The sequence below is a fragment of the Myotis brandtii genome, unplaced genomic scaffold (genome assembly GCF_000412655.1).
Source record: "Myotis brandtii unplaced genomic scaffold, ASM41265v1 scaffold32, whole genome shotgun sequence".
Taxonomy (NCBI): domain Eukaryota; kingdom Metazoa; phylum Chordata; class Mammalia; order Chiroptera; family Vespertilionidae; genus Myotis; species Myotis brandtii.
Genome location: NW_005362269.1, coordinates 8,439,143 through 8,456,944, shown reverse-complemented (window position 1 = coordinate 8,456,944; position 17,802 = coordinate 8,439,143). Strand labels below are relative to the sequence as shown.

The window sequence follows — 17,802 nt, the reverse complement described above, 5'->3', positions numbered from 1 at the left end:
AAAGTCTTTTCCAAAAACGTCTCTAAATGCGTCACACCAGATGGCAGGACCATATGTGCAGGGGACATTGTTTGGGCCAAGATATATGGCTTCCCTTGGTGACCAGCCCGTATTCTTACTATAACTGTGAGTCGGAAAGATAACAGCCTCTTAGTTCGACAGGAGGCCCATATTTCATGGTTCGGGTCTTCAACAACATCTTTCCTTGCTCTATCGCAACTGTCCCCCTTTTTAGAAAACTTCCAGTCACGCTTTAATAAGAAGAGAAAGGGCCTGTATCGCAAGGCTATCACAGAGGCAGCTAAGGCTGCCAAGCAGCTGACCCCGGAAGTACGGGCTCTGTTGACACAATTTGAAACGTGAACACGGACAGTAAGGTAGGCAAGAACCATTGAAAGGTACCACAGATTTTTCTAGTCTAGTTAGGAGGAACTTCTGCAAAATAGCCTGGCCAAATTGGAGAGAGAAATTGAACTCAATTGGCTGCTTTTTTTAAAATAAAACTTACCTTATAGCCATTTTTAGACTGAGAAGCTAAACTGAACAAGCAATCAAATTTTGTCGTAAGGTTGTGAGATTTTAGTAGTATTTTTCAGTTTTAAAGTCTAAAACCACCCAAAGGCACAGGAGCCATAGCCTCAACTGAAAATGAATTTTTGCAGGGACTATTGCCATTTGTACCTAGTACTGTGTGTATGTGTACATATATACACAGAAATATGTGTGTGTATATACATATATACTATATATAAATAGAATCTAGCCTGTCACTATGTGACACAGGTTGCATATTTGGGATTGTAGTAAGGGCTGCTGAGCTGGGGGAAATAGTGTGGATATTTAATGACTACTTGTTTTTAAATTAATGAACACGTAACCTTTCTATGTGCATAATGATGCAAGAGCTTGATATTTAGGTGTTTGACAAACAGATGCTTGCTATTCAGTTTCAGACTGGGGAAATAGCTCAAGTGTTTGGGATTAAGATTGTCAAGGCTGGCTAGGTTTGAATCATCTCTCTCCTTTGTTCAATGAGGATTTAACAAAAACTTTCAAACTTCTGGTTTGGGAGTTCAGATAGGTTTGTTTATCTTTGGATATGTAAATAGTTGGTTGCTAAATTTGGTCAGATTACTCCTGACTGGCTGTTCCTAAATTCTTAGGATACGTCCTGATGAATTACACTTTGTGAATTGTCATATGTGTAATTATTGCCTTTTGGATGTACCTAATTTGATAACTTAAAAAAATATTTCCGTTTAAGGTATCTGTTTGCAGGTCAGAAAATGAGAAAATGTAATTGTGTAATGCTCTGAAATGTAAAAAAACAAGCTGTAAATAAAATCGACTAAATCCAAATTATTTGTGTGTGTTTCTCAAAAAGCTTTGAAAATTTTCAAGATGGTAGAAAATTAATCTTTGTAACTGTGTAGAGGAGGTGAAAAATCAAACTTACTCCTTATTTGCCCTATCAGAGAATATAATATCTGAGCATAGATGACAATCTTAAAATGAAATATTGTAGTATAGAGGTCTAATATGCTTCTAGATTTGAGACCCTTCTGCTAGTTTCTCCTAAATGTATGGGTTTTATTTTTTTCATTTCTAGCCTTAATATTTCATCATGTGCTTGATTTTTTAAAAAAATATTTGAGTAATTACAACCAGTCTCTTCTGGCTCCAGTGCCTCAGGTATCATTGCTTTTGGGCCGGTAGCTTAGTTCATCGTTTTTCTACATGGTCCATATGTCCCTAAGATTCGATTTTTTTATTTTCCATTTTTAGCTTTGTATTGTTAGTGAAAAATATATCAGATTGCCTATGAAGGCAAGTTTATCCCAAGGTAATGTTGCTTTCATACTTTGTGTCTAACTTTTAAATTTGATATGTCAATTTGACACTTTGGGAAACTTGAAGTATTTAAAGAGCAACTTTTCATGGATTTCTATGTAATCCAATTTGAAATACCTTAGTTACTATGGAATTAATAATGAAAAGATTAATGGAGATTTAAAATCAATAGTTTTCATGTTAGCTTCCTTAAGGTTATGGACTTCTATGATTTATATACTGATTTCTGCAAAAGAAAGTAGAATTTCTTCTGGGGAACCCAGTCAATGCTTTTTGATTATAATAAACACACAATTGAAAAAACAAGGTGTTTCACTTGAATAGAACATATTCTTTCCTGCAAACAGAAACAACTATTTACAATTTATTTTTGATAACAGGTTGAAAGAAGTTCACATCATGATTGAAGGGTTTTCAGGAAGTATCTCAAGATTTTCTGAGTATTTGTTTCAGATTAACGAACTGTTCAGATATTTTTGAAAGTTTGAGTATCCAAGGTTCAGATTTAAACAAGGGAGCATAAAGTCACCTGAAATATGTAATTCCAAGGCTTCATATAATGATCCCAGGTGAGTTTCATCCAAACATGGTGGTTTTGACAGTGATATTGCTAATATAGTCAAGTGCTTTGGCAAATGTGCTTTTGTGGCATAAACCAAATTTGGTTTCAGAAGCCATAGGCAAAAGAAAGAAAATAGTCATATTTGTTGAGTACAAAAAGAATTTTATGTAGTCCATACCTTTGAGGAAAGGCTTGAAGCACAATCACAAATGTGCATGATCTCCAGTCATGCCATTATGAACTGGCAGTCTGGTATTTCATCTGAAGTTTCAATAGGGAAACAAGTTTTAAAGATTTTCTGAATACTAATTCAGTAGTTGCATAGTAATGTTCTGTTCAAATAGAAATTTCTTAAGCAGTTAAATTTGCAGATGGAGATAGAGTAGAATTGAGTGATTGCAACCCCTTTTTTCTTTCACTTGTTAAAATGAGCATTTACTTGTATGGAGATAACAAAATGGGTAATTTTTACCCTTGCAGAGAGAAAACGAGGTGCGGGCCAGGTCTGCAGTGGTCTGAGTAAAATGGCTAAAACAGGACTAGCAAGGGGAGAAACCAAGTGAAGTAAGAGCTGTAAAAGCCAAAGATGAAATTATTTCTAGAAATTCTCCGAAATTTAGTGTCAGAGTTTTTTCCCCCCTTTTAGTTTTCTAGGATTTATAGGCCAGAAAGCTGACTTCATTTGGAAAGAATATCTGTTCAACCCATTTATAGAATTAGAACCAGATACCTAAATGATGAAGTAAAGTAGAATTCACTAGTCTGAAGTCCATTTTCATGGTTTGATAGTATGTCCTGATGTGGTTTTGATGGGAAAATTTATAAATAGTAATTTTAGATTAGTACTAAGTAGAATAGACAGGATTATAGCTATAAAGAACTGCAGGCAAAGAATATGGAACTGTTACTAAAATCAACTAGACTTTAATGGGTGAGTTTCTAATTTATAAAATACTGAGTTGCCACCTCTCTGAGGTTGTACTTCATATTGGTTCTGTGGAAGGAAAGATACACATTTACATTCTTTGATAGATATACATCCTTTATATAGAATAACAGAATTGGAATTTGGAAATACTTTAAAAAACCTTTAATTTGGATTTAAAATTAGCTTTCTTTTAAATTTTGAATTTCTCTATCGTTCTGCATTAGTTCACTTTTGTTAAGGACTCATAGCAGAGACTGGCAAATGTCTAGAAAAGTTGTTAATATTTTGATTCAGGATGTTTTGATTTGGGCCAGGTGATGGCCTCCAATAGGGAATTTGCAGGGACAATGAAGACCCCTTTTTTTTAAGTGTGGGAAATTTAGGGTTTGCTTTGGGATTATTGCTATTGAAATGCCTCATAGGGAATTCAGAAATAGAACATTAGGCTGGTGTCATCCATTCATTGTTAGGAGAAAATAAAACAGCTAAGCTGTCCTGGCCGCTTTGGCTCAGTGGTTAAAGCATTGGCCTGCGGTCTGAAGGGTTGTGGGTTCCATTTTGGTTAAGGGCATGTACCTTGGTTGCAGGCTTGATCTCTGGCCCCGTCGGGACAGGTGCAGGAAGCAACCAGTCAATTTGAGAGACACACATAGATGTTTCTCTGCCTCTTCCCTTCCCCTCCATTCTGAAAAAAATCAATAGAAAAACAACAAAATCAGCTAAGCTGCATTAATTTTGCCTAGTTCTGACGTAGTTAATAGGCTCTTCATATTCTGTATATATAGTTTGTGTGAATTACTGTATTTCTTCAAAGTGAGTAGAATTAAAAAATGAAAGCTTTAGCAATTAATGTTATGCCATTTTAAATGAAAGAATAGTAAGTTTAAAGTCAGAGATCATCTAGGTCAGTGGTTCTCAACCTTCCTAATGCCACGACCCTTTAATACAGTTCCTCATGTTGTGGTGACCCCCAATTTCATTGTTACAAATTGAACATAATTAAAGCATAGTGATTAATCACAAAAACAATATGTAATTATATATGTGTTTTCCGATGGTCTTAGGTGACCCCTGTGAAAGGGTCGTTCGACCCCCAGGTTGAGAGCCGCTGATCTAGGTGGTCGATATATTTTTGGTTTTCCAGGATGTCTTGGTGTCTTTATCATGGATAGTTGACACAGATCAGAAGAGAAACAGTTCAACTCTTTTTAGGTGAATTAGTGGGACTATATTTACCCATTACTCTTTTAAGAGTAGGTTTTTAGATTAAAACCATCCTCTCTCACTGACAAAAAATTGTTTTTGACACTTAAAAAAAAAGATAATTTTATTGATTTCAGAGAGGAAGGGAGAGGGAGAGAGAGAAACATCGATCAGAGAGACTCATTGATTGGCTGCCTCCTGCATGATCCACACTGGGGATTCAGCCCGCAACCCAGGCATATTCCCTGACTGGGAATAGAACCATGACCTCCTGGTTCAGAGGTTGATGCTCAACCACTGAGGCACATTGGCTGGGCTTGGACACATTTATGAATATGGAATCCATTTAAATTGTTATGAAGTTAATTACATTAGTTTCCAAAACTTAATTTACATACCATCACAATTGCCCCGTATTTTCAAATTTGTGTACTTTTCTTTTTTTTTTTTTATGTCAGTACAACTAATGGAAAACAAACGTGCCTTGACACAGGTAGAGAATTCGAATACAATTCTAAGATCTTGTGTACCACACTTTGGTAGGAAACAAGAATTTTTATATTATGTCTTTAAAGTCCATCTTGGGATGAATTGAACAAAATTTTCATGCATCTAATTAATCTCTGAAAAAACTAATGACCAAATTTGAATTTTTTTCTTATAGATTCCTATGTTCTGGTACAAATTAAAGATTGGTTGTGGGGAGGTGTAAAGTAAAAGAAGAAACTGTAGACTCAAATGGTATCAGGATTTATCAAAATACTGAATTTGTGAGTCAAAATTCTCATTTTCCAACTGAATGAGATGTTTGTAGTATATGCTGTCTAACTTACAGGCCGCCTTCTGTTGGACATTTGCTTGTAAAACATTTTTTTAAAACTGATGTTGATAACAGGCTTGTTTAAAAATGCCTGGTCTTAAAACTTGGTTTAAACATGAATTAAGTATTTTTTCAATTTTCTTTGTATCATAAGAATGAGACGGTTGACCTCCTTTTATTGCCTTAGATATCTGAGTCTTAACCGGAAATCATGATTTAAAACTTCTTAAAATTTTTTTCTATCCTGTAGTGAGTATTTAGAAGGAAAACCAGATATTCCATAGCTAAAGTGTTAGGCTGTTATCACTTTTTTTCCTTTTTACACAAACTAAAAAAGTTGTAATTATAATGTATATCAAGCTTTAGCCGGGGTTTCAAAAAAAAAATTAAGATAATTTTGTAATCCTGTGTCCCTTAGTGCCCTCCAACACAGAGATTCACCTAAAAGCTTTTGAATAAGTACAGAAGGAACAATCCCTCCCAATGCCCCTCCCGGTGAAATATAGAAGCATGGTGTTTGCTTGAGGAGAATGTGTTGTAGAAATGTGAGGGTCATCCTGTGAGTGTAAAAGATGGAAATGGATAGATAGTTATGAGCGTATGTATAACTTGACTGATGCAGGTGAGTCTGAGCGTTCATTAACATTTTGGTGCCGGTTGTGCTTGACAACATGAGGCTTTTATTGATGAAAGGCAATCTCGTCCACTTTCCAAGCACACAGTTGAAAGTACAGTCTCTTGAGCCAGATTTCCTAGATGCAAAGGCTGCCTTGGGTCTGTCACAAGCTGTGTAATCTTAGGCAGGGTACTCAATGTCATTGCCTGTGAAACGGAAAATAATAGCACTTCCTCATAATGTAATTCCTCATTAAACCAATAAAGTGCCTGGTAGAAGACCTATGTAAATACTTGCTGTCATTACCACAGCCACCACTTTCTGTGAATGGGATAGAAATTTCTTTCAGGTAGTTTGTTTTTTTGTTAATCCTCAACTGAGGATATTTTTTCTATTGATTTTTAGAGAGCAAAAGGGAAGGGGGAGAAAGAGAAAAATCACATGTCAGAGAAACGCATTGATTGTTTACCTCCTGCACGCACCCTGACTGGGGCAGGGTTCAAACCTGCAACCCAGGTAATTGCCCTTGACTGAGAATTGAACCTGAGACCCTTTGGTGCTTGTGCTGACACTCTAACCCCTGAGAAACACCAGTCAGAGCTCAGGTAACTTTTGATATCCTGCAACATACTGACTATAAATGAAAGAAATGTTATAGCAACATTATATGAAAATAACAATAATCATAGTGTAATCATCCACAGATATCTATAAGTAGGTATGAATTATTTCCAGCAGGCATGTGGAGGGCTGCTGGGTTGGAGGTCATGGGACTTATGGTGAAGGGAGAAGTGTATTAACATTTCAACACTTGCCCCATTCATTTGCGGATCACATAAATCCCAGGAGTCTATTACTTGCGGGTTTTCTCCTCTTTTATGCCAAGCACAGGGCCTGACATAGCAGAGATGATAGTCCACTTGTGAGTGAGGAAGAGGGATTCTTGTTCAGACACTGATGTGTACTAAGGACTAGTCACCATTTCAGAAGCCTGGCATTTCCCACATCCTTTCAGAGAGGCTTGAATGAGCAGGGGGGGCTCAGCAGAGTAGAGGTCCTCCTAGGAGAGTTTTCCAAAAGTATTAGAACCACAAAGCTACCCTTGTCAGCTCTGGATACTGTAAACTAGCTGATTTGCACAGATGCTGTGTTCCCCTGGGACCATGGTGTTTCATTACTTTAATATTTTGCGGAATGGTGAAAGGTGGACATGAATTTGAACGTTTCCTCTCATTTCCCCCCCCCCCCCACCTCATTTTTTATTGCTGTTGGTATGATTTAGTAAGAGCTGTTTCCCCTTTCTAGGAGGGAAATACTTCACATTCCAAGGTCTTGATCCGTGGCCACATTCTCTGGAGTGTAGTCATTTTTACTCATGGCTCATTTTTGAGATGCTGATTACAAAACTGATTTTCTTCCACAATTTAGCTTTTTGAAGGAAATCTGGCTGGGAGTAGCACATCTAGGTGTGACTCCTAATGTTCTGGTTAGAAAAATACTAAGCCTAGACGCCAGAATGTCTGTTGTGTTGATGCTTTTATCTGTTTGTTCATGTTGCAGCATGCTAAATTGTATTAACACGTTAAGTCATGTCAGTCACTGGTGACTGACACTATACTTTCCACCGGACCGGTCAGTCACTGGTGCCGCCAGCATATCGTGAAATCGGGTAACGTGGGCTAAACGGAAAGGAAGACAAAACAGGCTTGGCGCTTAAAGTGTTAAGAGAAAATTCATGTTGAGTGCTCAGCAAGATGATAGGTGCATGTACATAATCTTAATTCTTTAGTTTTTCATTCTGGGCTTTGCTCTAAGAGTGTGACCTCCTCTGCTTCCTTCTTTCATGCATCCAAAAAGGAGACCGAGTGTTTACTTACCCTGTTCTGAGTTGTCCTTTTATCTCTGCTGCCTCCCAGGAACGGTTGCCTTACATTGTTGCATATAAGCTTTGACTTAATGAACAAAATAAGTAATTCCAATGAAATGGCTTTCAGGAGGGTGTCCCTCCATTTACTGTATCACAGTCAGGGCTCCCTGGCTTGTTCTAATGGATCTTGTAGGTGTGGTCAATATCTAAAGAACCTTGAGACCCCAAAAACCTGTGTGTGTGTGTGGGGGGGGGGGGGCTGGGGAGTAGCAATGCACAGGGAAAGATGGTCATTCTTTGATGCAGATTCTTAACTTTGGCCTAGAATGGAATAGGAGGTTCTTTAGAATGATTGTTCAAACCTAAAAGCTGTTACTTATGGAGGGAGAGGTTGAAAAGAAATTCTCTTGTGCATTCAGATTCGTTTTCTTCTTGGTGTGACTGCTGTTGGGTTGTAGTAGTATATTTAAGTTTTCCTGTGAACAAAAGGGTAAAAATCTCATTGTTAAGCCTCATTTAAGGAAATAGTTCTCTGTTAAAATTCAGAATTATGTTTATAGATTAGGTGTATAAAATTTATCCTTTTCAATGTCAGAAAAGCCTTTTTAAAAGTTTTGATATGTTACTGCTTCTGGTTTAACTTAGCATTTAAAAAATATTATAAGGACCAAACATTCTCTAACTCAATGACCCCAGAGTTAACTATAGTGATTTGATAAATGATCTGTTAATACTTAAAGTAGGGAATCAAGCAGACAAGCAAATACTACTGTGTTAAAAAATAAGGCTTGAAATAGCAATCTTTCTTTTGAAGCTTTCTCACTTAGGCATTCAGAACAGAGACTTCGAATACTATCTTGTTAAACTTGTGTTAAGCAGATATTGAGTCATTGATTCAGGTCCCTGAATAGTATGCACAAGTGGTCATTGGCATTAAAGGAGAAAGGGATTTAGGTACGTTTTGGTCATTCTGCAAAACAGGGTCTCATTAATGTTGTGATGTGGTAGGGATGGAGACTTCAGCCCTTGTTGAATGCTAAGATCAGGACTATTCCAAGACTATTCCAATACTAGGCTAGTAAAATTTTTGTCAGGATCGTTAAGTGCAAGTTAGCATTGGAGGGCAGCATCTTGGTTGTGCCTGAAGGCAGTTTGCTGCTGAATTGACTTGGGCCGGAGAGTGCCCTCGCCTGGCTAAGGCTGGTGTGTATACACCTCCTCTGTTTTCCTTGGTTTACAACCAAAGCTTCATATTTTGTGAAGCCAGTAAGTTATGTAGAATAAATTCATTATGAAAATTCCACTGAATTTTGGTCATATTTAAATTTTTTTTTTTTGTAAAATGGATTAAAAAGAACTCAAATGACTTCTCTACTTTTGTTAACTTGGTTTTTTCTACCATAGGTCTCAACAAATGGCAGCTATTACATCAGACAGTGACGAATCCTGCTGCTCCCTTACAGTGTCTGACAGACCACTGTGGATTCAGACTGGGAGCATTGACGTTAACAGTGAGACGGGCAGGTCTGTCTGTGTTCAGCTCTGCCAGAGTGAAGAGGGCACCATGTCATCACTTGATCATTTCCAAAGTAGATGAGGCTAGATGTAAAAATTCATTAGTTCTTTTTCCTTAGCTTTTCATTGGTAGCTGCGTATCCCTCATGTAGGCGATCGTTTTAATGAGTCAAAGTAACTTTTCATTTCGTGTTACCTGCTGTGCTAAAAAGTAGAGCCAGCCTCCTTCGAGCTTCCATGAATTGAGAGGAATTTTTCCTATGGTGGTAGAAGTTGGGTGTCAGATTGTAGAATTATGCCAGATAGCAACTGAGCCTCCGTGGATGGTCAAATAGTGGATTCCTTTATCTTTTCACTATCTCAACCTTTCGTTCTCACTTTTATATTCATTACTTTAATTTTGTAGTCATTTCTTCTTACTGTATATATAAGAATATATATATGTTCATATATATTCTTAGTGAGTTAACCTCAAAACTGTCATTTACAACTCAGTGGGTGGAAAGAGTGTGGCAGTGTAGTTGTAATCTATTTAAGCACATTTATGAAAACTTTGGATAATGCCTGAAAGGCTTATTTTGGTCTCTTAAACAGGAGGAAAGGTTTCGGGATTCCGTTGTGCTGCTTTTGAATTTGTGATCTTTTTTTTGTTTTCCTGAATTAAGGCTATTTGTTGGGCTGTATTGCTGCATGAGCTGTAATGTGCAAGCTGGGTCAGAATGGCCCATTTTGGATGAGAGGTTGAGGCTGGGAAATTATGGACTCTTACCTGTATAGGGGTGGCAGCTACCCTTAAAATGATCTCTTGAGGGAATAGCGTCTTTGTTTTTATTCTGCACCTGTCATATGAATAGTAAGATCTGCTACAATCCTTGACTTTCCTGCCGACTTGAATAGGCCTCACTCAGATTGAAGCCAAATATTGACAGTTATAAATAGGAAATGGAAATGTACATGGGATTCGCTAGTTACTATTTTTCTCCTTAAATTTATAAAAAGGATATTTACTACCAAAGTTCTGAGTATTATATTAGTATAATTCTGAATATTTATTATTACATTAGTATAATATCTTAGTTTTAGAAAATAAACACTGCTCTTAGCTGAATGTGAAATTTTAAGTGTTAATCATTCTGGTTCTTTAGAAGCAAGGACTACACCCACCTTCCACTCTGATGTGTGCTGTGTTTATGGCTAGAAGTAATTTTTCATTGCTTAGGAAGATAGAATGCCCTGTGGAATTTATTTATAGGCTTTGATCCAGTAAGTGAATGAAGCATGGCAACTGTTGGAAATTTACCAGAACTCTTTCTCCATGTTAAGAGTGGGAAAGACGCCTACTGTGAAATGTTTGGAAGTTAAATATTGGGAAGAATGGGGATTTTTCTTTTATTTTTGCATTCTGTATTTGTTTTGTCTGTTATCACACTGAAAATACCACATCTTTGGTTTAAAAATACGTTTGACCAAAAAACTCACTGTTCTCTCCACAGATCACCTCTTTTGGAAGTCAAACTCCTATTGATACTGGGGATTGTAGAGGATTTCAGTGGGGTTTTTTCCACTTCTGGTATTAAAGGCAGGTTGGAATGTTAGGCATTCTGGCATGGTATTGGTAGTAATTTTCATAAGCCTTGTCCTTTCTAATGTTCTGTTCAGAGTCCTGCTTTTTGTAGGAGGACTGGTCAGTCTAACCAGTGTGTACAAGTTGTCTTCTAGGACAAAATGGTGCTCTTTTGATGCCTCTGATGTTCGTGTCTACCTCTGGGGAGTCACCCCCCACCCTCCTCTTTTTTGCTCTTGGTACATGTGTGGACAGTGTGATCTGCAGCGGACTTTGACATAGCCAAGTGTTGTATATAAATGCTTCTAAGGTCTGCAGGCAGCCTGTGCTAAAGCCAGGCTGCTGGTGCTTCACAGCAGTGCACAGCAGCTAAGCTGGCTCACAAAGCTTCGTGTTGTAACCTGTGAAATGCAGTGTAAAGAACAAAGTTACAGTTCCCTTTCTTTAGAAATTTTCAAGTGCAGATTCACAATGTGAAGATGACAACCATTTTATTTCTGTTGGAAAGAACACGAATGCTTCTGCTGGTTTAGAGTGGCAGTAAGTTGTTTGGTCAAGTTTAACTGATTTTAAAGAAAAAAATCAGTTGTGATCTCACAATCTATATAGGGCTTAATTAAACAAGGACATCACTTTTCTTATATAATTACTTGTGCTTAACTACATTTTCTTCCTTTTCTTTACTATATTTCAGCACAAAGACATTAGCAGGCTGCTGGTTTCGTGGACCTGTACCACAGTGACACAGAGAACACCAGAGCACCAGGATTGAATGAAATTGGAGACTCAGATTTTTAAAAGCTGCACTAAGAAGTAAATGTTCAGGCAGTGGTTAAAACCAACAGTCTCTAAAGGGCACCTGTAAATTGTGCTATAGTAAACCGAAGAAAAGGTATTAGGGGAATGTTTTCTAAAACAAACTAAACTATTGCAATAAATTATGCATGAGATGAGGAGAAAAGTGATGTGAAATACGCACACAAGAACTCATTTTATGTGCGAAGACAGTTCTTTTGATTGTGAAGTTCTTATCAGGAGTTTGGACAGACCTAAAAGGCATGGGATGATGGCAGAAATGTTGAATTATCTTTCATACTAAAACTTTGTTCTTTCTCCAAGGTTTATGTTACTCAGTTCAGATATGAGCAAAGGTATTTCTAAAATGACTCGCCTGTGAAACCAGTGGTCACATGTGCTGAGGCCAGTGTTTCCCTTAAGGGTGCCCCTGGAAACGACAGGAAAGATTTAATATCATCCTAAAAGGATGGTAAGGTACCCCCACCCCACCCACCCTGAAAATTTGGACCTTTCTTTCATAAAGCAGGGCTGTATTACCTTAATACATATTTAGATGTATTTATTTGCCACCAGTATTTTAACATTTTGTGCACATTTTCATAGCCCCATTCTTAACTTCTAAATTCTGAGTCAGAGTAGATAGGCTAGTGTTGACCTCAGAGTGATGTATATTCTGAGATCTAGTTCTGAAATCTACTGAGCTGAAAAGGCATTTACTCTTCCTATCGTTATTAATTTTATTTAGATCCCAAAAGGTGAAAAATCTGAATTCTGATGTGGCGCTCTCCCCCCAGAGAGCTCCTCCTCCTGTTGAAGTGCAAGAAATTCTTACAGGTGTCAGGTGGGGCTTGTGCCTGGGGAACTGGCAGCAGAAACAGACCCATAAAAGATGGTGTCAGGCTTTTCATGAATTCTTACCTTTGGAAAATACGTATTATAAAAAGAACCCTTAATTTTTCTTTTTTAATGAGCAGAGATAACCAGATTGACCTGTTAGTGCTACATTTTTAAGGTATTTTATATTTGATGGTGCCGTACTTTTAATAATAAATACTGAAGTTTTTTAGTGGCAATACCAATTTATTTTTTAAACCTGAAAGATAATCCTTATTGATTACTTAATACAAAAAAAAAAAAAAGCCAAAAAACAATTCATTTGAAGCAACATAACTGAGCATTTGGCTTAAGTGTTCAAACTTTCCATAATCTTACTGTATAGGTTTGGAATTACTTAACTCCACACTCAGGATTAATAAAAGGTTCTGGGGGAGTTTTAGAACATTTAATATACCTGACTAAGGACTTGTTTCACAACTCAAAGAAGAAAAGGTAGGCACTCTCATTTCTGTGAGTTGAATACAAATCCTAATTACACTGTAAGTAATTAAAAGTTGTGATTGCATTCTAAAATTGTCTTTTTTGAAAAGTATTTATCATGAAGTCATTATACATATGATGAAATCTGAAAAAGCTCAGGAACTATGCCAGCAGGGAGTCTAAAGATTACAGGCCTCAGTGGCAGCAGACTCTCTGCCCATCTTGTCTTTAGCTGTATTACCACCAGCAGTACCTTCCAAACTCCCTTCAAGAACCAGACAACTCATGCCATGTGAGTTGTATAATCAAGAGTTTTAAGTAAGCTTTAGCATTATTTGTGCAGAGTGATGGAAATGATAAAAGGCAAAAAAATTGAGAGATCAGGCTTTAAGGACCTATTTTTTCTCATGATAAATTCTCAAAAGGTGTTTTGTTATAAACCAGATTTTTCATTTAAAAAAAATGAAACTTGGTATTTAAAATCTAGGACATACCATGTTGCTATTTCACTTTCATTGCTTTAGTTGCTTAATATTTAAGCTATGCTTCATGCTACCTTTGTATTTCAAATCTTCAGAAGCCTATTTCATTTTGTAGACTTGAATGACAAATTTCTCATCTAAAGTATGCTGAGACATAAATGTTAAAAGAATGTTGTGTAACATCCAATAAAGTCTTGATATTTTTAAAAATTTAGTTTTTAAAAATTTAGTTATTTATAAACTATTTACTTTCTAGGAGTTAGGTTTTAAAGGTTATTGAAATTCAACCACTAGTTGTCCTTTAAGGAGCTGTTTTAAGTAGCATTGCTTCCTTAGGAGAACCTGTAAGTTCTTAATCACTGGAGGGATTTTATGGGACTTCTTTATGTCTAAGGCTGGAAGAATGTGAATGATGGAAACAAATATCTACTGGTGGGTTGTTTGTTTAAAGGAGTCCTGCTCTTATGGATAATTGGTTGCTTCTTTAAAAGCCCAGCACATCCAATGTGAAAGTGAGGTCAAGTGTTTGATCAGAAACCACTCAGCTGTCAGGGAAAAAGTAGCCTCTTAAAACTTACCAGACAATTGAAGTTTTTCTGCACTGACCCAAAAACTTAGGTCAGTGTTCTGCCGCCCCCCCCCCCCCCCCCCCCTCTCCCACCGGGGGGGGGGGCACGCCACAGATGCAGAATTCTGTCCGGTTCCCCCCCCCCCCCCCCCCCCCCCGATTTGTGTAAAGCAATCCTTTGGAAGGCTGCCAGTTTTTCCAGAGTATACATGGAGTCTTTAATTGCAAACATTCTCCCATTTCAGCTTATCTAAATGAGTGTAGAAAGGAGGCCACTGGAATCTGGTAATATCTTTTCTTCCTCAAGTTTCTCACTAACGATAAGAGAACCAGGGAAGATAAATAAGCCATGAGCTCAGGATCTGGAAGGCCTACACGAGATCTCTCTCCCCTACCTCCATACCATGGTATCCACCTGATGGTGTCATGACATGTGCCAGTATGTTTACAGACACAACTCCTACCAGATACAGGGAATGAGGGATGCAACCCATGCATACACTTAGGATCTTATTCATGCCCTGGAATCGTGTGGACTGTACCAGCACCTCCCTGGGCATGGTGGGTATGTCACTGCAAATATGCACTGTGGCTAGAAGCTGTTTTACTGCTTTTATAGCTCATTTTTCTCTTTCAAGTAATGATGCCTCCCTCAGTAGTCAAATAGAGCATGCTGTGTTTTTAAAGCATACTTTTCTCTAGTGATGTGTCTTGCCAAATCTCTGCTTATTCACAATGAAATTTCATGGCCTAACAACACCTTTGCTTAGATGTCAAGAAGGTAATGAACCTGGGCTGAAAGAAGATACAACTCAGGAATACTGTGCCAGAGGAAGGAAGAGCTGGCCAAACACAGAGGCTAGGTTATTGTCCTTAAGAGTTAAGAACACTTCTGGGTTAGCCCTTTCATTATTCCCTCGTGAGGCATGTGAGTAGAAGCTTCTAACATTGGTGATATTAAGAGAAAGATGACATGGGTTCTAATCTTAGTTCTATCCAAGATCTTCCTGACAGAAGAACCAGGCCTGGCCACACTGGCTAAAATGGGGTGTGGAAAAGAAGTGTCTCACTCAAGCCCTTCCTTTTCTCCTTAGCTAAGGCCCAAAACATGGGAGACAAGGGAATCTTTACTTGAGCGAAATATTCTACAATCTTGTGTTTTTGACTTCTAAGCTCAGCCCCTAACTCCTGTGGATCCTAAGTCAAAGCAGAAACCTGTGCTCTAAAGAAGATGAATGGGATCAGCAGCGTGAAGAAGTGGAAGGAGACGACTGTGTCCGGCCCCAGAAGAGCATAGCTGGCCTTTAGTAAGACCGAACCACCTTACAGAAGGCAGTGACGGGGCACTCCCTCACATGTTTAAATGCAGCTGCTTTCACATCTGTAGAAGACGGACTGGAAAAGCTTTTGCAGCAGCAGCTGAAGCTCCAGCCTTTGATGCCAACTCCGCCAATGGCAGAACCCAATACAAGTGTTACACAGCCCTAGGAAGTTATCAGACCTTTCCTTCCAGTTGACTTTGCGAGGCAAATAGCATTCTATTTTGGGACCATCAAACCATTCCTACAAGTCTTGTCTACATCTGTCGTGATACCTGAGCATAGCAGCCCCAGTGCCTGATAGGAGTTCCCATTGAGATAGGCCCTATTTTTCAGCAAGCCAGAAACTAGTAGCTGGGACTGAGTCACGGCCACAAATTGTTAGCTATGGGCTTCCTTGGCAGTGGGGCAGCAAGCCCTGCATTTAGCTAAGGGGAAAGAAAATGTGAGCTTACAGTTTCCCCTTGAGTGAAAGGAAAAAGAAGGTGGGGCGTCCTATTTCTAGTTCTGGCTGACAGAACCCGTGTGATGGAGCCTATTTCTAGATGGTGGATGTGAGGGTTGGAAAATTAGAAGGAAATGGCATATTTTTGTTGTGGAATATTTCAGACATTTGTAGAGCTACAGCAGTATAACAAACTCTATGTACCCATCCCTAGTTTCAACCAGCTTGTAGCCAGGAAGACTGAAATTTCTGATGCTTTTAAATATGAGGGCAGCCTAGTCACTACTTTTCATAAACTAATTTTATAACTAGTTTGCCCCTTGAAGGGTTGTAAGCAGTTATTCTTAGGCTCTGTGGTTATTTTTTACCACAGCACTTGGGCTGGCTAGTAGCAAGTCATCCATTTCCCATTCTCAGTCTAGTGTTGGTTAAGGGCTGCTCTCCCCCAACACAGGAAGTGAATGGAAAATGATCGCCTCTCTCCTCTGTACAGCTTTAATTGTGCAGTTCCCTGAAGGAACAGGTTTTCTAGTCACTTCTGGTAGAACGTGCACACATTTCCTTTTTTAAAGGACCCAGATGACAGGAGGACAGCCTGTGACTTCTGTGGTGCAGAGGGGGCAGGCTGAAAGAGACAAGTTGCTCAAACTGCTCCAAGGAGGTTTTTCTAAGGTGGCAGATATGTACCAAGCACACAACATAGACCGATAGGAGTATTAGAGAAGTCAGGGGTGAGTTAGGGAGTGAGAGGGAAGTGGTCACAGAAGGCAACATGAACAGCAGCCAGGCTGGCAGCCACCTTGGCTGCAGGTTCACAGGCTGCACCCACGAGACTGCTGGGGCTCTAGGCTTTCCCTTTATTTAAAGGGCAAGCTTAAGATAACAGGAAGTTTTGCTAAACCAGTTTATAAAAGACAAGATTTACAGATCTGCTTAGCTGGGGCATCAGAGCTGATATATCTTTAGTCAGGTTTACATTTAACACCTGCTGCTGGTTCCCCCAGGAAACTAATCAAATAGTAAAATGCACTAAAAAAGTCCAAGTCTGCTCTTCCTGGTTCTGTCTGGATTTTAGCTTAAGAGCTGTTTGAAGCTGTTCAGCAATCGCCTAGAGGTCAGCTCAGAGACCAGAGGCTCAGAGACACCACAAATAATCCCAGGCCTAGCAACATTTCGTGGGGGCTGTGCCCTACTTCAACTACACAAAATATTAGAAATACACTCGGCACTTATGAATTACACATTTGTGACTTTGACAATACCTGAGCCATCTGAATGTCCAAGTGTGAGGCTTGTCATTTTACTGAAGCTCAGATGTGGGCCCAGGGCTGCGATGTCCAGGTCGTTAGCTAGGAGGTTCGGCCACTCCCCAGACTCGCATTTCCTCACCCACTGTGACAGTCTTCCTATAAGCACAATAACTTGTAAAACCATAGGGTATTGGGGGGAGGGGTAATGGAGCCAGAGGATAGAAATAACCCAGATGAATTGCTTGTGATGGAAGGGAAACGCATGCAGAAGGTCGTTTCTAGAAGAGGCTGGATTTCAAGAATAGAATTTCGGTTCCATGATATGAAGAAAACTACAGAAACCACTAGCTGGTGTGAATTTATAGTAACAGTCCCAGTTTCCTGGGTAAGCCTTGTACAGAGGCTCCAGTGGATGGAAAAGCTGCTCATGTGAAAGTTGGAGAGGTGATTGAGAGACAGTGCGGACATGAGATTCAATGGAAATGTGATCTGGGAGAAAGTGGAGAAGCTGACACTAGAGGACAAGTTGGGGATTTTTGAAAGTCCCAAGACATCCTCACAAATATCTAAGATGCAAAATTGAAAATTTAAAATCAGAAGACATGCTTACAAGCCAGGTTGAACATTTCAGTATGTGAGGACATTCTACATGGCTACACGGGATGGGGCTCATGAGTCTCTTGTTTTCCCCCCATTG

At 38.8% G+C, this 17,802-nt stretch overlaps 1 protein-coding gene across 2 annotated transcripts in view; it reads left to right on the top strand.

Moving 5' to 3' along the window:
* The window catches only part of PWWP2A (PWWP domain containing 2A), a 34,273-nt gene extending 21,139 nt beyond the window's left edge, over positions 1-13,134 (top strand). Inside the window, exons 5-6 of one of the 2 annotated variants that reach the window (XM_014543169.1) lie at positions 9,252-9,371; positions 10,856-11,614. In XM_014543169.1, the coding sequence (XP_014398655.1) occupies positions 9,252-9,371; positions 10,856-10,887 (152 nt within the window). In that variant the 3' untranslated portion in view covers positions 10,888-11,614. The other variant, XR_001362936.1, reaches the window with a different exon arrangement.
* The last annotated feature ends 4,668 nt before the right edge of the window (positions 13,135-17,802 follow it).